At 42.6% G+C, this 27,177-nt stretch overlaps 1 protein-coding gene across 2 annotated transcripts in view; it reads right to left on the reverse strand.

Annotated features, from left to right (window-relative positions):
• Positions 1 to 27,177, reverse strand: part of crybg1a (crystallin beta-gamma domain containing 1a) — a 252,149-nt gene that overhangs the window by 94,844 nt on the left and 130,128 nt on the right. The window contains exon 1 of one of the 2 annotated variants that reach the window (XM_063040821.1): positions 15,963 to 16,031. The exons of the other annotated variant lie outside the window; for it this stretch is intronic. Coding sequence (XP_062896891.1) covers positions 15,963 to 15,965 — 3 coding nt within the window. The 5' untranslated portion in view covers positions 15,966 to 16,031. Of the gene's footprint in view, positions 1 to 15,962; positions 16,032 to 27,177 lie in introns of those variants that run through there. 2 annotated transcript variants of the gene reach the window in all.

The raw sequence follows: 27,177 nt of genomic DNA on the forward strand, positions 1-27,177 counted from the left end.
GGAGGAAAATTATTTTCACTGGAAGGTGAAATTGATATTCATGCCATCAAGTTGGAGGCTACCCAGATGGAATATAAGGTGCTGCTCGGCCAACCTAAAGGTGGTCGCATCTTGGCACAAGAGGAGACCATGGACTGACATGCTGGAATGGGACTCAGAATTGAAATGTATATAATTGTACTTTTGAAAGTAGTAAGTTCCAAATAAAAGCAGAAAGCCAGGTCTATGCTGGAATTAGTCAACAATAAATAATAAGATGCCTTAAGCAGAAAGGCCCAATAATAGGTCGCTCTGTTATTCATTCAAATCACTGCTCAGCTCCATTTTGCTCTCCTATTCACATCTCTCTTTATTCTCTTAATAACCAGAACTACATCCAAACCTGTTTTAAATTAATTCTATGACTGAGCAGCCACTTTCTCCAGCGTACAGAATTGAGATTCACCAAATAGTATAGGGATTTCTCCTGGGAGCAAAGGGTGTTGGGAATGGCCAGGGTGGAGTGCTGTGGGAGGGGTGTGGGACAGGTGGCAGAAAAGGAGTGCCGGGGTGAGGGTTTGGTGCGGGTGTAGACACAGCCAGCCTTGAGACAGCAGGCAAGGTAATTTGATTCCACACAATTAGTTTATTGATCATTACCGAATATCTCTCTGGTGCTTCCCGGTCTCTCCCCCTCTCTTCCTCTTTTCCCAACCATGATGATTCCCCCTTTCCCTGCCCACTTCCTGCTCTCAGTCTATAACAGAGACCCATATCAGAATCAAGTTTATCATCTCTCACATACGTCATGAAATGTGTTTTTTTTTCTGTGGCAGCAGTACAGTGCAATACATAAAATTACTACAGTACTGTGCAAAAGTCTTAGGCACCCTAGCTATAGATATGTGCCTTAAACTTTTTCACAGTACTGTACACTATCTCTGTCTGGCAACCTTTTTCCATCAAATTTAATCAACGTCGATAAGTTATCTATACTAACTCCATTACAAAACTGTTTTAAACGTTTAGTGTCCAAAACTTTTCACCTGACTAAATTATTTTTAACTTGGTCGATAGGTACATCTAGAGGCACTCCTGAGATTTCATTCCAAAACCATCATCATTTAATATAACTCCTTGCTGTTACTTTCCTTCTTCCTACAGCTTGTAACCCCAAAGCCTTCTCACATTGCTTACTATCTTTACAAAATATTAAGAGTATCACATCTCTTCAAGGCTTTGTGTCTGCAATATCTCCTAATGGTTCTTTCATATCTTTAGTGAGTCTAACAAGATTGATATCAGAAACAGGTCCACATGTAAAACTTGACTAAACCTTAAACTCATCCTTCCTGCTTTTATTTAAATCCTGTCTACTGGCTTCATCACTGGACAATCTTCAATTGTCTGCTTACTTTTTCCATTTCCCAGAAGCCTACCATTCACATTCCTCTACGCAACTCCAATCACCCAATACCACCTCCTGTTCGTTCCTCCGCCTTCTCCGTCCACCCCCTCCTCCCTTCCAGAGAGCAACTCCCAACAGCAGGCTCAGTCCTTTGCTCCCACCCCACTCAGCTGTTCAGAGTCATCTGTGCTCGAGCACGCTGGTGCACCATGTGCCTGAGCGCGTCACCCCCCACTCACTCAGCCCCCAACTGAACCTCTTGTCCACATCTGCATGCTTTAATGCATTGAGTTGCTGCCTGATTCGCTGGTTTGATATTTCCATTAATGCCCCTGATAAAGTGGCCACCATATACTACCTTGAGATTTATTTTCTCGCAGGCATTCGCAGTAGAATGAAGAAATATGATAGAATCAATGAAAAAGTACACAAGAAACGAAAACTGACGAACAACCAACGTGCAAAAGAAGACAATCTGTGCAAATATAAATATGTCAAACAATACTGAGAACTTGAGTTGCAGAGTCTTTGAAAATAGATCCTCGGGTTGTGGAATCAGTGCAGAGTTGAGGAGAGTGAAGTTATCCACGCTTGTTCAGGAGATAAGAGTATAAACGTTAATGTTATTTTTTCCTGAACCTGGTGGTGTGGGACCTGATGCTGCTGTAGCTCGTTCCCAAGGGCAGCAGTGAGAAGTGAGCATGGCCTAGGTGGTGGGGATCCCTTGACGATGGATGCTGCTCTCTGCCGGGAGTGCTCTGGGTAGATGTGCTCAATGGACTGGGCTGCATCCACCACTTTTTATAGGCTTTTCTACTCTTGGGCATTGGTGCTCCCATACCAGTTCATGATGCAACCAGACTGGACCCTCTCCACTGTGCACCTACAGAAGCTTGTCAAAGTTTTTGATAGCGTGCCAGACCTGTGCAGGGAAGTAGAGGTACTGCTGAGTCTTCCTTGTAATGGAATTTACATGCCTGTCCCAGGAGAGATCCTCTGATAAGATAATGCCAAGGAATCCAAAAAGTTACTGACCCTCTCCACCTCTGTTCCCCTAATGAGAACTGGCTCATGGACACTTCCTTTCTTACTCCTGTTCTCAATCATCTGATGTTTGGTTTTGCTGATGTTGACTGAGTGGTTGTTGTTGTGGTACCATTCAACCAGATTTTCAATCTCCCTTCTGTATGCTGAATTGTCAACACCTCTGATATGGCCAACAACCGTGGTGTTGCTGGCAAACTTGAATATGGCATTAGTGCTGTGCTTAGCCACACAGTCATAAGTATAAAGCCAGTAGATCAGTGGGCTAAGCACTCAGCCTGCACTGACAGTTATTGTGGGGGAGATGTTGTTGCCAACCTGCACTAACTGGGGTCTACAAGTAAGGAAAATGAGGATCCAGTTGCACAAGGAGATGATGAGGCCCAGGACTTGGAGATTAATGATTAGCTCTGAGGGGATGATAGTGTTGAATGCTAAGCTACAGTCAATAAAAAGCAAACAGATGTGTACCTTCACCGTCCAGATGTTACAGATCTGAGTGAGAGGAGAACTAATGAAATAGAACCTGACGAAGGGTCTCGGCCTGAAACGTCGACTGCACCTCTTCCTACAGATGCTGCCTGGCCTGCTGCGTTCACCAGCAACTTTGATGTGTGTTGCTTAAATAGCACCTCCTGTTGACCTGTCGTGACAGCAGGCAAATTGGAGCAGATCCAAGTCACTCCTTGAGTAGGAACTGATGTGCTTCATGACCAACCTCTCCAAGCACTTCATCACAGTGGATGTCAGTGCTACTGGATGATAGTCACTGAGGCAGGTTACTCCAATGTTCTTGGGCACTGGTATAATTGCAGCCTGCTGGATGCAGGTGGGCACCTCAGACTGCTGAAGTGAGAGGATAAAGATGTCAGTAAACACTCCAGCCAGTCGATTACCACAGGTCTTTAGTACTTGGCCAGGTAGACTGTCTGGGTGGGATACTTTCCATGGGCTCACCCCCACCCCCCCCCATGGATGCTCTCACATTGGCCTCAAAGACCGAAATCACTGGGTTATCGTGGATGTGGAAGTTTGTGAAGCTTTAACAAAATGTTACATGATTGGAGTGTATTAGCTGTAAGGAGACTGGGCAAATCTGGATTGTCTTCTCTGGAGCATCGGAGACCGAAGGCTGACCTGACATAAGTATGTAAAATTTATGACAGGCATTAATAAGGTAGAGAGTCAATCTTTTTCCCCCAGCGTGGAAAGGTTAAATTCTGAAGAGCATAGGTTTAAGGTGAGAGGAGGACCGTTTAAAGGAGATGCTCAAAGCAAGTTTTTGTTTCACACTGAGCGTGGTGGCTGCCTGGAATACGTAGCCAGGAGAGTTGGTAGATGTAGACATGACAGTAATGCTGCAGGGGCATTTCGACACACCCACGAACGTGCAGGGAATACCGGAAACAGACCACATTCAGCAGTGGCATCAAGGCTGGAGCATAGATAACAGGCTTAAAGGGCCGGTTCCTCTGAATGACTGGTCTATTTTTATAACACAGGAAACAGTCATTTTGGCCAACTCAGTGTATCTAGATTCTAGCACTCCCATAGAAGACGAGTGGCAGTTTGCGATTGTCAATTAGTGAGACAGATCAGCTGATTGAGTGGTCTCGCAACAACAAACTTGCTCTCACTGTCGGTAAGACCAAGGAATGGACTGCAGGCTTCAGGAAGGGGAAGTCGAGGGAACACACACCAGTCCCATTGAGGGATCAGTATTGGAAAGAGTGAGCAGTTTCAAGGTCCAGGGTGTCAACATCTCTGAGGATCTATCCTGGGCCCAACGTATCGATGCAATTATGAAGAAGGCATGTCAACACCTATGTTTCAATTCGGAGTTTGAGGAGATTTATTAGGTCATCAAATACTCTAGCAAATTCTACAGATGTACCAAGGAGAGCATTCTCACTGGTGGCATCACCATCTAGTATGGAAGGGCTACTCCGCACAATCAGAAAAGGCTGGGGTAAGTTGTAAACTCAGCCAGCTCCATTATGAGGTCTTGCCTCCCCAGCATTGAGGACATCATCAAAAGGCGATACCTCAAAACGTGGTATCCATCAGTAAGGGCCCTCATCACCCAGGGCATGCCTCTACTTATTACTATCATCAACAAAGAAGTACAGGACCCTGAAGACACACACTCAACATTTTAAGAACAGCTTCTTCCCCTCCACCAACAGATCTCTGAATGGACATTGAATCCACCCATGAATGCCATCTCAATATTTTTGCTGTCTTTGTACACTACTTATTTAATTTAATTTTTTAAAAATATATTTCTTATTGTAATTTCTAGTTTTTGAAATATATATTGGACAGTACTGCAAGCAAAGAACAACAAACTTCATGACGTATCAGTCTGTGGTATCAGGCCTGAGTTTTGTCAATTTGCTTGCCTTTTGGAGCGTGCAGAGCAAACTGAAATCGTGACAGGGAAACATCCAATTCTCTGCACCAGCGCTCAGGCTGAACGACGGACTCAGGCTTCTCAATTTCTCCTCATGTCTCCGTACACCGTAACTACAAAATATGAAACCAGTCAAGGGAATCATTTCTCCTTGGCAGGCAGGCCAGACCTATGTGGTCTCACCAGGACAATCAGAGCAAGAAAGGACGCAGAGAAAATTTAAAAGGATGTTGCCACAACTAGAGGGTTTGAGTTACAAGCAAAGACTGAATTTCCTTGGACTTTTTTTCCCCCACAGAGTAAAGGATACTGAGGAGTGATGTTACAGAGCTACATATAATCATGAGTGGCATAGATAAGTTGGATTGTCACAGACTTTTCCCAGCATTGGGGAGTCCCAAAGTAGACAGCTGAGATTGAAGGTGAAAGGGGAAATATTTAAAAGGGATCCGAGGTGCACGTTTTCTACACTGAAGGTGGTGCATCTGTTGAATGAGCTGCCAGAGGAAGTGGTAAGTACAACTGCAACATTTTAAAAGGCATTTGGACAGTACATGATGAGAAAAGGTTTACTGTGATATGGATGAAATGCAGGAAAACGGCATCGCTCGGTTAGCATGGCCTTTTTCTGTGTTCTTTAACTCTGTAACTCTACCCGTTCATTCATGCATCTCTGGCAGGCCCCACTCCCAGCTTCACTCTCTGCCCACTGCTCCCAATCACACACCTGTTCATACTCCAGCCAAGAGGTGTAGTCCAAGTTCATCCCTTCCTGGTGAACGGGAACCATTGATCTTCTTGCTAGCGACAGCTCAGGCCTCTGACTGGACTATTCAGCAGACCGTGCCATCCATTGCTATTGGCAGAGCTGGTGGGTGGCACATTGGCACAGTGGTTCGAGCTGCCCCACAGGCCCAGTGCTGACCTCCACAGCTCAATATGTGGGGTTTGCACCCTTACCCCTGTGACTGCTTGGACTTAGGCTGGCTGCCCTGGCTTCTTCCCAAACGCAGGATGTTATGTTAATCAACCCCAATAAATTGCCTCTCATATGTAGATGAATGACAGAATTCTAGAGTTAATTGATGAGAATGTAGGGAGAGAAAAAAAATGGGTGAGTGTAGAGTTAATGCAAATGGAATTGAAGGTCAGCACGGGCTTGGTGGGTTGAATGGCCTCATGGTTTTACATCTTGAGGGGCACAGGTAATCAGCAAGCTTTTCACTGTTCCTCAGTGAAACTCCAATCCTTTATGAGGTCACCAGCAACTAAATACCGAAATATCAAAATCATTGTCCTCTCACCTCCCCTTTCGGATATTAAAGATGTAAAATAAAACTTTTGAGTACGTTGGTTCTTTATTGTCACATATACTGAGGCACTGTGAAAAATCTGTCTTGTGTACCATTCGTACACATCAATTCATGACAACTGTGCATTGAGGTAGCACAATGTGAAGTAAAAGAATGTAGAGAGTAACAGAGGAAGTGCAGCACAGGTAGGCAATAAGGTGCAAGGTTATAAGGAGGTAAATTGTGAGGACAAGAGTCCATCTTTTTCACCAGGGTGCCACGGCAACGTAGCGGTTAGCGTGATGTCATCATACCCCGGGCTGTCAGAGGTCAGAGCTCAATCTCGCCACATTCTGTAAGGACGCAAACACGGGGAAATCTGCAGATGCTGGAAGTTTAAGCAGCACACATTAAAAATGCTGGTGAACACAGCAGGCCAGGCAGCATCTGTAGGAAGAGGTACAGTCGACGTTTTGGGCCGAGACCCTTCGTCAGGACTAACTGAAAGAAGAGATAGTAAGAGATCTGAAAGTGGGAGGAGTCTGCACATTCTGTAAGGAATCTGTAATGTTCTCCTGTTTCCTCCTGCATTCCAAAGAGATAACTGGTTGGTAGCAGATTACTACTTAAATGGTAAAAGACTGCAGCACACTGCTGTGCAGAGGGACTTGGGAGTGCTTGTGCATGAATCACAAAAGGTTGGTTTGCCGGTGCAGCAGGCTATCAAGAAGGCAAATGGAATGCTGGCCTTCATTGCTAGAGGGATTGAATTTAAGAGTAGGGACGTTATGCTGCAACTATACAGGGTACTGGTAAGGCCACACCCTGGAGTACTGCGTGCAGTTCTGGTCTCCTTACCTGAGGAAGGATATACTGGAATTGGAGACAGTGCAGAGGAGATTCACCAGGTTGATTCCAGAGATGAGGGGGTTAGACTATGAGGAAAGACTGAGTTGCCTGGGACTGTACTCGCTGGAATTCAGAAGAATGAGAGGAGATCTTATAGAAACTTATAAGATTATGAAATGGATAGATAAGATAGAGGCAGGAAAGTTGTTTCCACTGGAAGGTGAGACTAGAACTAGGGGACATAGCCTCAAGCTTTGGGGGAGTAAATTTAGGACGGAGATGAGGAGGAACTGCTTTCCCCAGAGAGTGGTGAATCTGTGGAATTCTCTGCCCAATGAAGCAGTGGAGGCTACCTCAGTAAATATATTTAAGACAAGGTTGGATAGATTTTTGCCTAGTAGGGGAATTAAGGGTTATGGGGAAAAGGCAGGTAGGTGGAGATGAGTCCATGGTCAGATCAGCCATGATCTTATTGAATGGTGGAGAAGGCTCGACAGGCCAGATGGCCTACTCCTGCTCCTATTTCTTCTGGTCTTATGTTCTTAGTAGGTCAATTGGTCATTGTAAGTTGTTCTGTGATTAGGCTAGGCTTAAATTGGGGGTTGCTGGCGGCATGGGTAGAAGAGTCAGAAGGGCCTATTCCACACCATATCTCTAAATAAAACAGTAAGCGTAGCTTTTATCACAATAATCTACAGATAATTGGGAATGCAGTTGGGAATTCCAAAGACAAGTAGCAAAGAAATTCAATGTAACTAAGGCCAGAACAAAATCTGGATGCTGGCAGGTGACAGGTGAAGCAGATGAGGGGGCAGGTAGGTGGGAGGGGAAGGGGAGATGAAGTAAGAAGCTGGGAGGTGATAGGTGGAAAAGGTAAAGGGCTGAAGAAGATAAAATCTGATAGGAGAGGAGTGTGAACCATGGGAGATAGGGAAGGAGGAGGAGCACCAGGGTGAGGTGATGGGCAGGTGAGAAGAAGAAGGGAGCCAGAGTGGGGAATTAAAGAAGAGTGAGGGGAAGCGGAAAATTACCAAAAGTTAGAGAAATTGATGTTCATGTCTTTAGGTTGGAGGCTACCCAGACGGAATATGAGATGCTGGAATCGAAATTGGGGGCCACCAGAAAATCCTGCTCATTGTGGATGGAGCAAAGGTGGTCGACAAAGCGGTGCCCCGGTCTACACTGGGCTTCACCAATGCAAAGGAGGCTGCACTGAGAGCACCCGATACAGTAGATGAGCCCGACAGACTCGCAGGTGAAGCGTTGCCTCACCTGGAAGGACTATTTGAAGTCCGAATGGAGGTGAGGGAGGAGGTGAATGGGCAGGTGCAGCACTTCCTCTGTTTGCAGGGATAAGCATCTTCCAGCTTATACACCTTCCCCTCCCCCCACCTTCTCATTCTGAATTCTTCCCCCTCACATTTTTAAATGTAGCTTTTACAATCACAAGATCCTGCTGGGCGTCAAGAACTTGAAGTACTGCAGGTCTTCCCCAACAGTGAGTTGCTAGTTGACGGAGAAAGTGAAGGAGCTGGACCTGATATGGATCGTGCTGCTGCCTGCATCGAAGGAGTTGGCGCACAAAAGCGGTGTGAGGTCTAACAGTGAGTCATTGTCACTGTCACTTTTCTTGTCATCGCAAGACCCTGGTGGACATTGTTAACGTGGGATGCTGCAAGTCCGATTCACTGATTTATTGGCGGACGGAAGGGGTGGACGGTGGGGAGCTGCTTGCCCTCAGTCGGAGAGAGGACTATTCCTCAAGCTATGGTGCCACCTGTTTACAGCCTCCCAGAAGAGAGGCGTTGGAGTTGGTGGGCTCCAGCGGAGCGCCGAGGCAGTGTGGCGCCACACTCGAACTGGTATCGGTGCTGCCCCCAAGAGTTCGCTCAGCAGAAGACAAGCTGTATTGCATCCGAATGCAGACTGCTGTAACATACATGGACTCGGGGCCTTGGACTGTATACTGCATTTTTTTTTTGTGTGACTGTATTTTACTGATATCGTAAATGTGCTATCTGTGCCTTGTGCTGTGAATAATTGTTGGCACTGTGCTTAGCTCCTTGACCCCAGAGTAATGCTGTTTTGTTTGGCTGTTCATGGGTATTCATGTAAACTTGAACCTTCCAGTCCTGATAAAGGGTCTTGGGTCGAAATGTCATAGATGCTGCCTGACCTGCTCAGTTCCTCCAGCATTTTCTATGTGGTACTCTGGAGTTCCAGAATCTGTGTTATTAGTCTGTTATCTGTGTTTGGGATCATCAGAAAGGTAGATGAACTTACTTGCATGTGGCAGTTCCTATCTTTTACCCCAGGGGTTTCCAACCTGGTCTCCACAGACCTCTCAGTTAACGGTAGGGATCAATGGCATAGAAAAGGTTGGGAATCCCTGTTCTACCCCAAAGGCCAGTATGGAGGGACATACAAATAAAGAAAAATATTCTTACTCCAATTTAGGTGACAGAAGTGGTTAGTTATTTTTCCTGGAGCTTGTAAAAACCTTTCTCAGTTTTAATCATTTGTGCTCATTAAACTATCAGTAATTTACTTATCGAGGTACAATGCAAAATAAGCCCTCTGGCCTTTTAAGCTACGTTGCCCAGTAATCCCCCGACTCAATCCTAGCCTAATTATGGGACAATTTACAATGACCAGTTAACCTTCCAACTGGTACGTCTTTTGGATTGTGGGAGGGAACTGGAGCTCCCGGAGGAAACACATGCAGTCACGGGGAGAACGTACAAACTCCTTACAGACAGCGGCGGGAAATGAACCCAGGTCGCTGGCGCAGTAGAGCACTGTGCTGACCACTACGCTACCATGCCACTCCAAAATGAAACGAGAGAATTTTATCAAATCTGATTAACTACCCACACCAAGTACTGTGTTTTCATTTTTAAGTGTTAACTAACCCATATTCCCTGTTTTTAAGTTCAAGTTTATAATATTTACAGTTTCTCTTTTATTTTCCTTCTCAATCATATGCCTACAAAGCAGTCTTTCATTTTGTAACAAGGAGGTACTTGTTTGGAAATCTGAAGCAGATCATTTATTTTCACATTACGCTTCGATGGCTTGTCAATTTTAAGGGGGATAAAAGGTAACCATTAAGTTGCTTGGAAACTGGACAAAAAGTTGGGAGGAGGAGATTGTTACAGTTGGGCATGGATTGGTGAGCCAGCACCTGGAATGCTGTGCCCAGTTTTGGTACATCTTAGGAAAGAAATGATTTTGTACCATTGGAGGCAGTCCAAAGGAAATTTTCCAGGCCAGTTCTTGGGATGAGAGGGTTGCCCTATCAAGAGAAGCTTACTTTTTGGCTCTGTGCTTCCTGAAGCGTGGAAGATAAAGGGGTGAGCTTGTTTAATTCCGTAAGTTCCAAAGGGAGCTTGACAGCACAGATATTGAGATGTTTCCACCAGTGGGAGAGTCACAGACAATGTGGTGTGACTGCAAAGTAAGAGGCCAGTAATTTAAAATGGAGGTGCTTAGAAATATCTTCTTTCAGAGAGTAGCAAATCTCTGGAAATCACAGCCCAGTGGGTAGTAGAGGGTCATTAGATGTACTTAAGGTGGAGATAGATAAATATTTGAAAGATCGACAAAATAAGAGTTGTGGGGAAGTGGTACTGAAGGAGGAGTTGAAGTCAGCAATGGTCAAACATGATCATATTGAGTGGAGGCTAGGTGCGTTACTCCTGCTTCTATTTTCCTGTGTTTTCTTTTGTGCGGTCATCAAGCTCTGAAATTACTTGAACTTCTGATTTATGATCAAAATGGCGCTGGTGAACCACGGAGACTTTCTGAGGGCTACGTATATTGCTTATTCTTTTATTGTTATTCTTTTCTTTCTTTTTGTATTTGCACAGTTTGTTATCTTTTGCACATTGGTTGAACACCCAATCTGGTGTGTTCTTTCATTGATTCTGTTATGGTTATTATTCTATTATGGTTTTATTGAGTATGCCTGCAAGAAAATGAATCTCGGGGCTGTATACGGAGACATATATGTACTTTGATAATAAGTTTACCTTGAACTTTCTGGTGCATTCTCTGGGTACTTTTTCACCATGTCTGCTTAAGTAAAGAGAATTCTGGATCAGGAAACAAGATTGACCGCTAAAGACATTTTGAGATCACTGCAGCTACCTTGCAAACTACAAGGAAATTCTACAATGAAAATGTTTAATTGACTGCCCAACTTTTCTTTCTTTCATTTTCTCTACCCAGTTTGACAGATTCACACCATCTTCCCCTTTGTTATTCTTGTTCTTTTCACAATTATTGAAGCACAGTAGATAAGGAGATGCATTGTTGACCCCAGTATTCCCGAATGTTCATTCCATGCCTTTATCAGTTCACAGCACAAGATTCAATCCGGACAGTGAAAGCAAAATATTTTAAAAATATTGTAGTTGGTGAGTTGTACCTCTCCAGGAAGATCAGCCTGAATATGTTCTATGTTGGTCAGTGAACATATTGTACTAGTTATCAAGTGACCAAACACAATTTTGTGTTAGAGAGAAAGAAAGTGCAGTAAAACAATAATATAAGGGAACCACAATGAGTTAGATTGCGAGGTCAAGAATTCAGCTTTAACATATCAAGGTCCATTCAAGAGTCTGACAACAGCAGTACAGAAGTTGCCTTGAATTTGGTGGTACATGCTTTCAAGCTTTTGTACCCTCTGCCCAATGGGAGAGGAGAGAAGAGAGGATGACCAGGGTGGGAGATGTCCTTCATAATGTTGGTTGCTTTACCAAGGCAGTAGGATATGTAGATAGAGTTAACAGAAAAGAGGTTGGGTGGCATCTTCTACTTTAGCTTTCTGAGGAAGCTGAGATCTCTGGTGTGTCCTCTTAGCAATGGCGTCCATGTGGTTGGACGAGGACAATTTGTTTGTACTGAGGAACTTTCAATTCCCTACCATCTCCACCTCAGCATCATTGACACAGACAGAGGTGTGTGCTCTGCCTTGCTTGCTGAAGTTAATGATCAGTTATCTTGTTTTGCTGACAAAAGGCTGTTTTTTCACACCATACTGCTAGGCTCTCAATCTCCTTCCTATTATTGTTTTGAGATCCAGCTTACAAAAACTGATCAGAATCAGATGTGCTATCACTGACAGATATGGTGTAATTTGATGTTTTGTGGCAGCAGTATAGTGTAATATATAAATATACTATAGATTACAATAAGTGTATATAAAAATTAAATATGTAATGCAAGGAAAGAGCAATGAATGGGTTCAATGTTCATTCAGAAATCTGATGCTGCAGAGGAAGAAGCTGTTCCTACACCATTGAGTGCATGTCTTAATGGTAGCAATAAGAAAAGGGCAGGTTCTTGGTGACATGGGTACTTAATGATGGATGCCGCCTTTTGAAGATGTCCTCGATGCTGGGGAGACGAGTGCCTATGATGGAGCTGGCTGAGTTTGCAACCTTCTGCAGCTTTTTCCGATCCTGTGCGGTGGCCCCTCCACTAGTTAGAATGCTCACCATAGTATATCAGTAGAAATCTGCTAGAGTTCTTGGTGACATACCAAATCTCCTCAAACTCCTCATGAAATGTAGTCCTTGGCATGCTTTCTTGATGATTACACCGATATTTTGGGCCCAGGATAGATATTCAGAGATATCGGCACCCAGGAACTTGAAACCGCTCACCTTTTCCACTTCTGAACCCTTGATGAGGATGGGTGTGTGTTCGATCGACTTCCCTTTTCTAAAGTCTACAGTCAATTCCTTGGTCTTACTGACGTTGAGGGCAGAGTTGTTCTTGCAACATCACTCAATTAGCTTATCTATCTCGCCTCTGTACATCTCCTCGTCACCATCAGAAAATCTGCCAACAATAGTTGTGTCATCAACATATTTATAGACGGGATTTACATCGTGCCTAGCCACACAGTCACGGGTGTGGAGAGAGCAGAGCACTGGGCTAAGCACACACCCCTGAGGTGTACCGGTGTTGATTGTTATCTGTTAGCTAAATGAGATCTACAGAAAATTACTTGATCCCATCAGGGTGGTAGTTATGGACAACAAGTCCAAAAAACCCTGGATGTAAAGGGATATCAAGTGTTGGATAAAGAAGAAGGAACATATGCCAGGTAGAAAGAACTAAAAACTGTTCAGGCACTTCAAAAATATAGAAAGTGTGGGGAGGAAAAAGTAATTTCAAAGGCAAAGATGGACACAAAATAACACCAAATGGAAAGATGAAAAATGGAGCATGAAATATCAAGATAAACAGTCCTTAAATGAGTGTAGCTATCCCCTTTTGCTCAGGAACCTGATGGTTGAGGGGTAGTAACTATTCTTGAACCTGGTGGTGTGAGTCCTGAGGCACCTGTACCTTCTACCTGATGGCAGCAGTGAGAAAAGGGCATGGCCTGGGTGGAGAGGGTCTTTGACAACTGATGCTGCTTTTCTAGGGCAACGTTTCATGTAAATGTGCTCAGTGGATGGTTTTATTGTGATTGGAGCAGGAGTTGAAATTTGACTGAACCTCTGAGGAACACAGATAGGGCAGAACGTGACAAAGAAATGTCTACAGATTAAATCAACTGTCAAAAGAATGCAAAATGGTGATAGAAATTTGTTCTTGGCCATATTGCCATAAACCTGTGTGCAGATGCATGTAATACACTACTTCCAAAATTCATTCCCTATAAATATAAGATGCAGAACAAATTTGTACCACTGGAATTCATCTGGAGCTGAGATAATCCACTTTGAATCCAAAAAAAAGAAATGGTAATATTTTCCGAACGGTGAGGAAATCGGAGTTATGAAACAGCCGGGATGTCTTGTATGTAAATAACTAAGTAATTCTTAAGGCAAGAACATAAAGTAACTAAAAGGGCAAATGGAATGATGTAACTCAAAGGCATAGAAAACAAAGGAGATGAAATATGCTTCAGCCCAGTGTATCTGTAAGATGTGAACTACCCCTATTCAGGACATTTACAGAGACAGGTGTGTAAAAAGGGCCCGAAGGATCATTGGAGACTCGAAAACACAAAATACTCTGCAGATGTTGGGGTTAAAGCAACATGCACAACACGCTGGAGGAACTCAGCAGGTTGGGCAGCATTAATGGAAACAAACAGTCAATGTTTCAGGCCGAGACCCTTCAACAGGACTCTCGAGTCCTGACAAAAGGTCTCAGCCCGAAACATTGACTGCTCATTTCCACGGATGCTGCCCAACCTGCTGAGTTCCTGCATTGGAGACTCGAGTCACCCCAACCACAAATTGTTGCAGCTACTATCATCCGGGAAACGGTACCCCAGCATAAAAGCCAGGACCAACAGGCTCCTCACTACGACCAAGGCCAAAGCCACGCAGCGCCGCCGCCATCAATCTCATCAGTAAACCAGTGAACCAGACTTGCAGCATTCCACATCACCAACGTCAAACAGGGTCTTGTGATCACGAGAAAAATGACTAAGACAATCAGTCACCGTTAGCCTGCCCATGGCCTGCACGCACCGACTCCAATGCTTCCCTATAACAGGCAACAACACAGCCCAGCCGCACCAAGTTGAGCGAGCTCCTTCAGTTTCTCTGCCAGCGAGAAACTCGCTGATGGGGTAGACCTGCGTACTTTAAGTTCTTAATATCCAGCAGGGTCTTGCAATCATAAAAAACTACCTTTAAAAAAGGACAATAACACCCTTGGTTGGCCCCCTAGAAGTCGCTGTGACTGAACACGCAGTTATCTTACTGGAGGAAATCATTGTGATACCAAAATTAAAGAGTTAAAATTCCAAGACGAGTGAGCATGGAAGCTTATATTTTTAAATGATGAAAACATTAGCTGAGTTACATAAAAGAAGATTATTTCCAGTGGGAGAATTTGAAAAAAGGCTACATAATGTTGTTGAAACTAGAACACTTAAAGGTTCAAAGGTTAATTTTATTGTCAATGTATGCACGTACTACAGAACTCTGATATATGTCTTCTCCAAATAGCCACGAAATACAGCAGGGCCATGGGAGTTGTTGAAAAAAAGGACATCAACTCGCGCCCTCCCCCCCCCCCGCGACTGGCATGAAAAAGAAAATGAAACGAAACTCACAAGCCCCTAAAACCCTCCCTTTCACTGAGGAAAGAAACAGAAGCACTTCTTTGCTTGCAGAGTATCAGAAACCTTCAGTCTTTTCGATGACAAAGACTCTAAATTTAAAGTCATTTGAAAATGTCTACAGTTGTTAATATGTACATTAATTTTCAGTAAGAGTATTAATGGATATGGCTGAATTACCAATCAGCCACTATCAGATATAGACCGAAGAAGGAATTACATAGCTTTCTATTTCACTCCCTAATACATTGTTTGAATGATTATTTCTCACATGTCTGCTTTGACAAAGTATCAGAGGAGGGTTTTATCTGGAGGAACCCATAACTCACCATATTTCCAGCATCTCTGAACAACAGGGAATTAAGAACTGTAAAAGTACTTACTTTTCCTCCTAAAAGCAGGAAAAATAAGGGCCACGGTACCATGCAATCAATCACCATTCCATATGAAATCTCACTTTGCAAGATGTTACTGATCAAACAACAGACTTTACACCATAGTCTCACTGAACTACAAAAAGGGTCTGGTGCACAGGAACCCCTCATCACCAATAATCATCAAACATTTTAAGGATGTACATGTATGCATCTTTTTTGTAATATGTGTGTTTACCAGCATTGCTCCATAAGCGATCAGTTGCATTACAAAATATATTCTTGACTTTCAAGAAAATGGCTGGAACCACTTCAAGAGTTAAATTCTGTCATAGCAAATCAGCTCTCTGGAATCCAGAGCTTACCAGTTGAATCTGCCCAGACACAAATCAATGAATACTGGAATATATATTATTATTGAACTTCTGAAACTGATATCCCAGTCAACTTCTAGCATTCAATACAATTTCAAAGTTCAGACAACATTTACTTTGTATCTCTTACTTACCATTTCTTAACAATCTGCTGTTCATATCAGTTTGCGTGGGCTTGTGAGCCTGAGGGTTTTGATGGGTTGGCTACACTGCACTCAACTGCTGTGTTACATGCAAAGCTTAGTGACACATACCTTATTATTCATATGCCCCACCCTTTGGGCTACAGTCCAATTGCCTCACTTTCCTTTTACATAGGAAGAGATCTTCTCAGCTTCAATTAATTTGCTAATAAAGAACAAGTTGAAAGGCAGAAAAAGTTTTACGTTTTTTTAAGATTCACTAAGGCTTATGCACACTCTCACTATATGCAACCATGAAACACACAAATACAGAAATGCATACGTACATGCACATATACTCGGTGAAGCACGCACACACACACACATAGATTCATGTCATTCATCAAAATCACTGAGAAGGAAGTCACGAGAAAAGCCTGTTGAGTCCCAATGATTTCAACAAGGGCTACTGAGGTTAATTTTAGCCCTTTGAATATCTTACTTTAATGCTCCTTGTTTCAACACACAGATTTTGCTCTCTGCTAATAATGTAAAATGCATAGCATTGGTTCAGCAATTAATTCCATTGAAGTAAATAGAACTTAATATTGGAAGGGGTGTGCATTTCATGGGTGATCTATTACTCATTTTACTCCATTAATCAGAGTAACATTATGCCGACTTATTACAAACAGATCTTCACTACAAATTGCTGAAACTGCCTAGCAACTTTGTAAATTCTTTTTATTAAAATGTCAAAAATAGAGACTTCTCAGCCCCTGCTTTTCACAGCATTGAGCAACAAACCATGAAATGGTAACACAGATTTTTAAAAAGTCAGGAGATATCTGTGTGCAATATAATCTTACATTGATTTGCATGCAATTTACTTTGCTGTTTTTTAAGGGAATATAGCAAAGAGGAAGTTTTGAATTGGTTACTATCCTGAAGCAAATGACACAGACATTAATCAAAATTCAATTTTACTGACACGGTGTTCTGTTTCTTGGGCACAACTTGGATTCGGGGCAGATTATAACCTTCCTTCAGTCTGTGTTCCAGTCTACCCAGCAGCCATTTTTTTTTCAAATAGCAAGCAGCAATGGGAAACTTTCTATTTCATAACTACAGGCTAACCCATGCAATTGAAAGATCAAGTGTACTATAAATTTCTGTAGTCAAGATGCATCTTATAGTGCTCACATTTTTTTTGTAAGTCTTGAAAGTGCATCTGCTGTTATCTATAGGCGACTCATACAATCGATTCAGTCTGGTATTCAAACAGCAAACACGAGGAAATCTGCAGAGGCTGGAAATTCAAGCAACACACACAAAATGCTGGTGGAACGCAGCAGGCCAGACAGCATCTATAGGACGAAGCACAGTCGACATTTCGGGCCAAGACCCTTCGTCAGGACTCCGGTCTCAGCCTGAAACGGCGACTGTGCTTCCTCCTATGGATGCTGTCTGGCCTGCTGCGTTCCACCAGCATTTTGTGTGTGTTGCTTGGTACAGTATTCAAACAGAATCTTTCTGTTGAGCAAGTATTTACATAATCCCTTTTATTTACATTTACATAATTTCTACCCTTGGGCTTTTGTTCCAGTCGTTTATCTGGTTAGCATGTTGTCATGTTGTTACTTGTATCCTGACTGAAGAAGCATCAATTTAATAATAAAAATCTTAATTTTCCAGTAAGCATGTAATTCTGTTTTTAGACACTCAGTGCTAAATATTGTCCGTTATACAAATTCGAAGTAGGAGTTGGCCACCTAGCACCTCGAGTCTGCTCCGCCATTTAATGAGATCATGCTTGCTGAGTGTAACCACAGCTTTACTTTACCATGGATAAAGCAGTGGCTGATTGGCAGGAGGCAAAGTGTGGGAATAAAGGCAGCCTTTTCTGTTTGGCTGCCAGTGACTAGTTGTGCTCCACAGGGGTTTGTGTTGGGACAATTTTTTTTATGGTGTATGTCGATGACTTGGATGACAGTATTGATGGCGTTGTTGCAAGGTTTGCGGACAGTACAAAGGTAGGTGGGGGTGGGGCAGGTGCTTTTGAGAAGTAGAGAGGCTATAGAAGGATTTGGACAAATGTAGCAGAATGGGTAATAAGTGGTAGATGGTTTATAGCGTCAGGAAGTGTATGGTCATCCACTTTGGTTGAAGAAATGAAGGAGCTGACTATTTTCTAAATGCAGAGAAAATTTTAAAAAACTGAGGCACAAAGGGACTTGGAAGTCCTTGTACAGATTCCCTCAAGGTTAATATGCAACTTGAGGCTGTGGTGAGGAAGGCAAATGTAATGTTAACATTCATTTCAAGAGGATGTGATGTTGAGACTTTATAAGCACTGGTGAGGCCTCACTTGGAGTACTATGTGCAGTTTTGGCTCTGTGTCTTAGGAAGGGTGTGCTGAAACTGGAGAGGGTTCAAAGGAGGTTCATGAAAATGATTCCAGGATTAAACAGCTTGATATATGAAGAGAGTTTGATGACTCTGGGCCTATATTCACTGGAATTTAAAAGAATGAGGGGTGATCTCATTAAAACCTATCGAATGGTAAAATGCCTCGATAGAATGGATGTGAAGAGGATGTTTCCTATGGTGGAAGAGTCAAAGACCAAAGGATACAGCCTCAGAATAGAGGCCTAGAATGAAGATGAGGAGGAATTTCTTTAGCCAGAGAGTAGTGAATCTATGGAATTCATTGCCACAGGCAGCTGTGGAGGCCAAGTCTTTATGTATATTTAAGGCAGAGGTTGATAGGTTCTTGATCGGTCAGGGCATGATGGGATATGGGGAGAAGGCAGAGAGGAAAAACGAATCAGCCATGATGAAATGGCGGAGCAGACTCGATGGGCCAAATCGCGTAATTCTGCTCCTTATATCCTATGGTCTTATCTACTCACTGGAAGCTTTCAACCCCTCATCAAATGTCTATACAACCAATGCTAAAATTATTCAATGACTTCTTAAGTATGAAGAAATAAGTATAGATGGCATGCACATGGTTAGCCAGAGGGCCTGTGTCTGTGCTGTGTGAATCTACTTATAGGACACTCTACACATTCCCAGGAGCCAACCTGCTTAGATGTCACTGTATTCCCTCCACCACAAGTACATCTTTCCTTCAGCAGACCTGTTCCCAATAGTCTAAATCAAGAGTTCCCAACCTGGGGTGCATGGACACCTTGGTCAATGGTAGGGGTCCATGGCGTAACCCTGGTCTAGGTGCAGTCCACCATGATCCTACATAATTTCTGGAAGGCATTGTAAACCTTATACTCAAATCACCTTGTACTACAAGCCAGTATTCCACTTTCCCTCTTTATTAGTTTGCAAATTAATGTTCAATGGCTTTGCTGCAAGGATTCCAGGGTGCCCCCAAGCACCAATATCTTTTAATCTCCCACCATAAAATAGCCTGCTTTTCTCATTTTTGTATGTAAGTGAACAGTTGAATGTTTTTTTCACGTTACATTCCTTTTGCCATATCTTTGCTCATTCACTTAACTTGTCTATATCCTGTCTCTACAATGACTTCACAACACACACAGCCACCCATGTTAACAAAACATGTACACTTGATTGTTCTACATCCTCCAATTTAAAGTGGAAGTATCAATTATCTCCATGCCATGACATCATGACATAATTGTCATGGGAGATCTGGTCAGAGGGACCCTATTTCCACACCAAGAAGTCCACAAACTGGAATGGTGCTCACCATTGGATGGAACAAGAACCAGATTGACCATTTAATGACCAATGGAATGTGGGGACGATCTTTGCAAGATGTAAAGGTGAAGAGAGGAGCAGATACAGGAACACACATAAAAGTTGCTGATGAACGCAGCAGGCCAGCCAGCATCTCTAGGAAGAGGTACAGCCAACTTTTTGGGCCAAGACCCTTCGTCAGGACTAACTGAAAGAAGAACTAGTAAGAGATTTGAAAGTGGGAGGGGGAGGGGGAGATCCAAAATGATAGGAGAAGACAGGAGGGGGAGGGATGGAGCCAAGAGCTGGACAGGTGATTGGCAAAAGGGATATGAGAGGATCATGGGACAAGAGGCCGAGGGAGAAAGAGAAGGGGGAGGGGGGAAGCCCAGAGGATGGGCAAGGGGTATAGTGAGAGGGACAGAGGGAGAAAAAGGAGAGAGAGAAAAAGAATGTGTGTATATAAATAAATAAATAACGGATGGGATACGAAGGGGAGGTGGGGCATTAGCGGAAGTTTGAGAAGTCAATGTTCATGCCACCAGGTTGGAGGCTACCCAGATGGAATATAAGGTGTTGTTCCTCCAACCTGAGTGTGGCTTCATCTTTACAGTAGAGGAGGCTGTGGATAGACATATCAGAATGGGAATGGAACGTGGAATTAAAATGTGTGGCCACTGGGAGATCCTGCTTTCTCTGGCGAACAGAGCAGATGCAGGAAGTGATCACTGAGAAGCACTGGGACTAGAACACATGGACAAAGACATTTTTGATGTTGAAAAGCTCGAGGACACCAGTGCAAGATCTGCCTTCACTATTCAGCTTAAGAACACGTCCTAGGCCTTGCAAGACCTTGACGAGGACCTTGACAGGATCGACACAATGTGGAAACAGATTTCCTCAGTCTTCATGGGGAGCAGTGAAGCTTCTCTAGGTTACAGAGCTGGAAAGAAGACAAAGAATAGATACAGCAGGAAACGCGGACAACCTTAGAAGAAAGGCGTAAAATTAAGGAAGTGTGTCAGATGCAAAGTCAATACGAATTAAGGAGAAACTTCAACTAGCATATACTGAAGCTACCAAGAAAGTGAAGAGTCTTGTTAGAAAGGATAAGAGAGTCTACATGGAAGACTTTTCAGAGGAGGCTGAAGCAGCAGCCAGTTGAGATGATCAGAGAAATATATATAAGATTTCAAGTTTGGTATGTGGAAAGTTCCAGGCCAGATCCAGTGAGAGATAAGAACAGTCTGCTTTTGACAACTGAGAAAGACCAAGAAGCATGATGGATGGAATATTACAGAGAATTACTGAATAGACCACCACCAAATGAAGAACCTGACATATAAGAGGCAGGAGAGGACCTAAGCATCAACATGGATCCACCCAAGAAAGAAGAGATTGTTGCTGTGATTAAATTATTAAAGAACAGCAAAGCAAAGTTCCAGGACCTGACAATTTGAAAGCCGAACCATTCAAAACTGTACCAAAATTTGCATTAGCCATCCTGCAACCACTGTTTACTATAATCTAGGAGTGGGGACAAGTACCCAAGAACTGGACAAAGGGAGTTATTGTTAGGATCCCCATGAAAGGAACACTAAGTGATTACAATGACTGGCGTGGCATCACACTTTGTCAGTGCCCAGCAAGATTTTCACCAACGTCAATGTTCAACTGTTTACAGATGCTGTCGATATGTGCTTGAGGAAAGGGCAAGCTGGCTTCAGGAGAAACAGAAGCTGTGTGCACCAGATCTTCACACTGCATAACATCATAGAACAGAGCACAGAGGGGCAGAGACAACTGCATGTGAATTTTGTGGACTTTGAAAAGACTTGTCCGTGACAATATAATGTGAGGGTATACGGAAAGAAACAGCGGGAGACTGGGACTGGAGGAATTCATCTGCTGGGACACAAATCTATTGCGTAAATGGTCTCCTTCTTTGTCTTAATAAATGGAGTCCAAGTGGCAGCAAGGTTGAGAAAATTTTGAGTGTTCAGATTTATTGGTAGAGGAAAAGCAGGAATGCGTCATCTGGATTCATGAAAAGAAGAATCTGCCTTGGACCCAATCTTTTTGCAGCCTTTCTTCTTCAGTGCATCTTTTATATTAGATTTTAAACTCAATTGCATCCACTTTATGCTTCCCTACAGCCATACAATAGTCTCTGATGCTGGAGATGACTGTCGCCAAAAGACTTATCTTGAGGGAATGGAAATCACCCTCTCTCCCTTCCTTCTGGAGATGGATGGCTGACATGATCTCAGTCATACAGATGAAGAGACTCAGGTTCTTGAGAACCAATTCAATTATAACATTTTCGGCTATCTGGGATCCATTTCTTGCCTACCTAGACGAGGCCAGGGGCAGATGAACAATTTCCCCCTAGCTAATCTCTCACGGCCCTCATTTAAGATTTAATGTTTAGCATTTTTGAGCACTCTGTATAACAGGCATCCCTCTAATGTTATGTCCCTTTTTTTCTTTTGCTTATTTTATTTATACTCAATATTGTTGATTTTATTGTTTTTTGAAAGTTTTGAAAATAAAGTATTTAAAAAAAAATTTTAGAAAAAAAAACTCAATTTCACTAGAGTCTTAAGAGAGCAGGGACAAAATGAGGAGCACCAACCCAGCGGGAGTACAACATCTGAATATTCAGCACATTCCAATATTTCAGGCAACTGATCAAGCCATTAAACCAGGGGTTCCCAACCCAGGGTCCACGGACCCCTGGGTTAATGGTAAGGGTCCATGGCATAAAAAAGGTTGGGAATCTCTGCATTAGACTGATTTAGTTGCCTCTTGGAAGAGTCGCCATTGTCTCAGATGACCACATCTACTGTTCCTTCAAATTTTGTCCGTTAAAATAAACTGCTTCATTTATCTTCCAGCCTTGGACCCCAGCAAAATTGCCTGAGGATTGCTGCATTTCCAGCTTTTAATCCCCTATAAGTAGTGGAAAACCAAGAACTCTTTGGAGACTTATATACATCAAAGAATCTTGTATTTATTGTCAGACCTCCCAGCTGCTATTTTGTATATACTGAAGGCTTTATCTGCCAATATTTTATACACATGGCCTGCTCCTTCAGTTCTGGTGGAAGGTCATGGTCCTGAAACATTTAACTCTCATTCCCTCTCTGCAGGTCTGTCTGACATGCTATTTCCAATACTTTGAATTTTTATTGCTGTTTCTTGATATTTGTTATTTTTACAATTATTTATAGTCAAGGCAATTGCTCATAAAAACAGTTATGCTTTTGATAAGATAACATTCATGATTTTATTAGTAATTATCAAGGTGACTAATTTAAATCCTGCAGATTCAGAACCATTCTGTTGATTTGATTTTTCTTGGTATTTAAAAACTGTTGCTCATTTTGTGCTTGATCATTACGGGGTGAAGTCAACACCTTTTTGCCCATTTCTGAAACGAGCAGTTTGCAGTGTTATTTCTGAAGGCACTTGAAGAGTCAGTCACATTGCTGTGGATATGGAGATGCATGAAGCACAGCAGATGTGCAGCAACACTCCAGCGAGCATGGTTGATACTCACTTCCAACTCCAGTGATAAATAGCTGAAAAATCCACCACTTGTGAACCTCTCATTTGTCATTTCCAGATTTCTGGATTACAGGTCCAGTAACATAAGTGCTTCATTACTATATTTACCAACTTGTGTAGAATGCAAAGGATAAGGGAAATAGAGCAAACCCATTTGCACCCTCCATTCAATAAGACCATAGATGTTCTATCATTGGCTTCCTTCCATTTTCCAATTTAAACTCTTAAACAATTTAACCTCGACTCCCCCCAGCTTAACAAAGATCCACAGAGAATGATGTAGATAATATAGCAGGTCTGCAGGCTTTGCACATAACTATTGGATCCAATAAACATATTCGTTAATATTTTATCCCAAGCACAGAACAACATGCCTGAATCTTCTGACAGCACACTACAAGCACAATGTCTAAACAGGTATCAGCATCCTCAAGTTTAAATCCACGCACATTAATTTGTCCTGGCAGTGCTCTGCTTAGCACAAGAGTATCAAGCGTTTCTGCACTGTTTGAAAGCAGATGGCCAGCTTAGTCCCAGTGGGTGAACGGGGACTTTTTCCACGCCATTTGACTCTCGGACTTCAAATAGGGTGATGAGAGCTGAGGGTGGTGTTTGACTGAGTCAACTGCCCAGGCGTGGGCAGTGATCGAATGGTATGTTAGCAAAGACTGTGACAAATTTCTATAGATGCATCACAGCCTGGGATGGAGTCTCCACTGCACAGGACTGCAAGAGGCTGCAGAGGGTTGTAGACTCTGCCATCTTCATCACGGATACAAGATCACCCCCCCCCCCCACCACCATCATCGAGGACAGCCTGAAGAGAGAGACGATGCCTCGAGAAGATGGTATCCATCACTAAGGACCCCTCATCATCAGGCACCTGCCCTTTTCGCTCTAGTACCATCGGGGAGGTGGTACAGGAGTCTAAAGACCTATTGATTCTGTCTTTGTCACAGTACAACAAATCTCATGTGATACGTCTATAAGAAGAAATGTGATTCTAAGAAATAAAGTATTATTAAACTCAGATATCGCCTGCCACTTGGGAAGGAATCCAAAGCTCTGTGGTTCCTAACAGTGCGACTGTTTGTCATTCCCACAGTCCAAGACTCCCCAGGTCAATGGAATAAGTCTGCAACTTTTCAAATATTCAATGCTCCCAGGCTAGGCTATGCATTATTATCATAATATGAGTGACTACCGGCATGTTTAGTGAAAGCAGGATATGATTCACCAGCAGCAATAAATTAAAATTAATTTAAGCAAATGCTATATGACAGCTTAATCCCAACTCACAACCTGCCCCAGCCCCTAGCCTCTCTCACTGCCCCCACACCACTACCCACCCCCATTACTTCTCACACTCATTCACCTGAATTTAGGCGAGTACTCGTGCAAGACATATCTTAGAATGCAGACATGGTATATCAGGGAAAAGAGCCACACTGAAACTAAAGTAATGAAGTGACTCCCTTCAAGTAAAAACAGGGTGTGGTTTAATAATATGAGCATCAAAATGCACAAGGAATTAGATGACTCTTGCATGCCTGGGCATTCTGGACAATAGTCCTGCAAACATGCTGTCAAGTCAATCCAGATGACTAAGGATACCAATCAAATAAAGGACTGCCAAGATCTGTAACTTAAGTACGTCGCACCAGCGAGCTGGAGCAAAAAAGAAATCGCTAAAAGATTTTCTACCAGTCTCTCAGTTCAGGCATGTTTGCTAAAGCTGACCATTTTACTGAAATGCTTCCTTCCAGAAAGGTTTGCAAAGATATCCTCTATCCTGGGCAGAGGGTATTAATCTCCTTTCAGAATTGGGTTGATGGTGACCTTAAAATCACCACAGATCCTGAGAGACCCCTTCTTCTTGGCTACTGGGACCAGTGACATTGCCTATGGGCTCCACTTAGCCTTGAAAACAATTCCTTCAGCCTTCATGCGATCTAGCTCACTGGCACAGATGGTATGAGGAACCAGAGAGGCTTTGCAAAGCCTGGCTGTGGCACTTTCATTTAACACAACTTTCCCCTAGATACGTTTGAGTTTTCCAGTGCCATCTTTCAACGCTGCTTTAAAAATAAAAGTAACTCACCACTTATTTTATTTCCTATTTTTTGCACCATTTAAATTAACAATTTTATATATATATACTTACTATAATCCAGTTTCTTTTTCTTATTATCCTGTATTGCATTTAACTTCTGTCGCAACCTAAACAATTTTCCCGACGTATGCCTGTCATATTAAAACCAGTTTCTGATTCTGGTCTCATCTAGTACCTTTCTTAAATCGCTTTCTGTTGACTCTCTTGCAGGAGATGTGGCATGCAAATGGTGGATGGATGCTTAATCGAGTTGTATTTGTCTCAGCCAATCACTCCACAATGCTGGCCTTCCTGTTTTTAACCACATGTGGCTTGTATGACTGGAATAACCAAACCGGTGTCCAATTCCATTTTGATTACTTCTGGTGTAAGCCATATTGCTTGTCCCTTGTTAGTTTTCACATTGTAAATCTCAGGGCTACCAGTCCTGTACCACTCTCATCATTATCAGATTTTCCATCAACAGCGTGCAAATTAGTGCTCTTTTTGAAACTTTAACAATGTTCAGATACCCTCTTTAATTCAGCCACATACACTGAAATGGTCCCATTCCTTTTGATTCCACTTATGAAACCTAAAGAGTTCTGCGGTCAACAGTAGTTTTGGTTCTGCATGTTCCTTCATTTCTTTCATTACATCAGCAAAGCTCATTTCTGCTGGTTTGGTTGATGCAGTCCAACTTTGAATCAACCTGATTGCCTTTAAACCCAATGCACTCAGCAAAACTGGTACTTGTTTCTCAATGGCTATTTCATTTGCTTTAAAATGCTGCTCAATTCATGCAGTATTCAAAATCCAGTTATCTCTTGTGCAATCAAACAAGTCAATCTTTCCAATGTAGCCAGACATTTCTGCTCTTACTTTTATTTATGATTATTATCAGCTGCTACTCTGTTTATAAAGCCGTGAATTTGTTTTATGCCTTTATTTTAACTGGACCGCTCTCCTTTCTGAAAAGACGCAAGCTGCGATATTTTTAAAACTCGAACATCTTGCTGCACTTCGACGGGTAGTTAGTCATCTCTGCTTCATTTGAAACTTCCTCATCTTACTGTTATGTTTTGTAACTCCAAAACATGAAACTAATTGAAAGCAAAAAGACAGGAGCCTAGCAGAACTTGTCTTAGCTTCATTTTTACTTTAAGCAAGGCGTGTCCTTAGCACATGGTAGCGTCATGATGTATGCAGTTCATATATTCTTACGAGCTATTTAATGAGTTATTTAAATGAACAAGAATCTTTAATCAAACAATCTATTTATGATATTACTCAAATATTACTGAAATATTAAATACACAACAGTATACAAGTAGCTGCAGTGTGTAGTGAGACAGTCAGGAAGGACAGGCAGAGAACAGGGCAAAATTGCAGTCAGTGGGATGAGCTGAAGTGTAACATGGGGCAAAATCAAAAAGGGTGATGAATACAGCACGGAAAATGTTATATTAGTATGCCCACAGTATACAGAATAAGGTCGATCATCTTGTAGCACAGTTACAGATAGGCAGATACGACGATGAGGTCATCACTGAGTCGTGGCTGAAAGATCATAGTTGAGAGCTTAACATCCTAGGATACACATTGTATCTTAGGGATAGGCAGGTAGGCAGAAGGAGTGTGGTGGCCCTGTGGTGAAAATTAAATCAAATTCTTAGAAAGAAGTGACATAGGATCAGAAGATATAGAATCCTTGTGGATGGAGTTAAGAAACTGCAAGGGTCAAAAAACCTGATGGGAGTTATATTGAAGCCAGCAAATAATTGCCCATATGTGGGAGACAAATTACAATGGGAGAATCAGAATCAGGTTTATTATCACCAGCAC

This window comes from Mobula hypostoma, chromosome 2 (assembly GCF_963921235.1).
Source record: "Mobula hypostoma chromosome 2, sMobHyp1.1, whole genome shotgun sequence".
Classification (NCBI taxonomy): Eukaryota; Metazoa; Chordata; class Chondrichthyes; order Myliobatiformes; family Myliobatidae; genus Mobula; species Mobula hypostoma.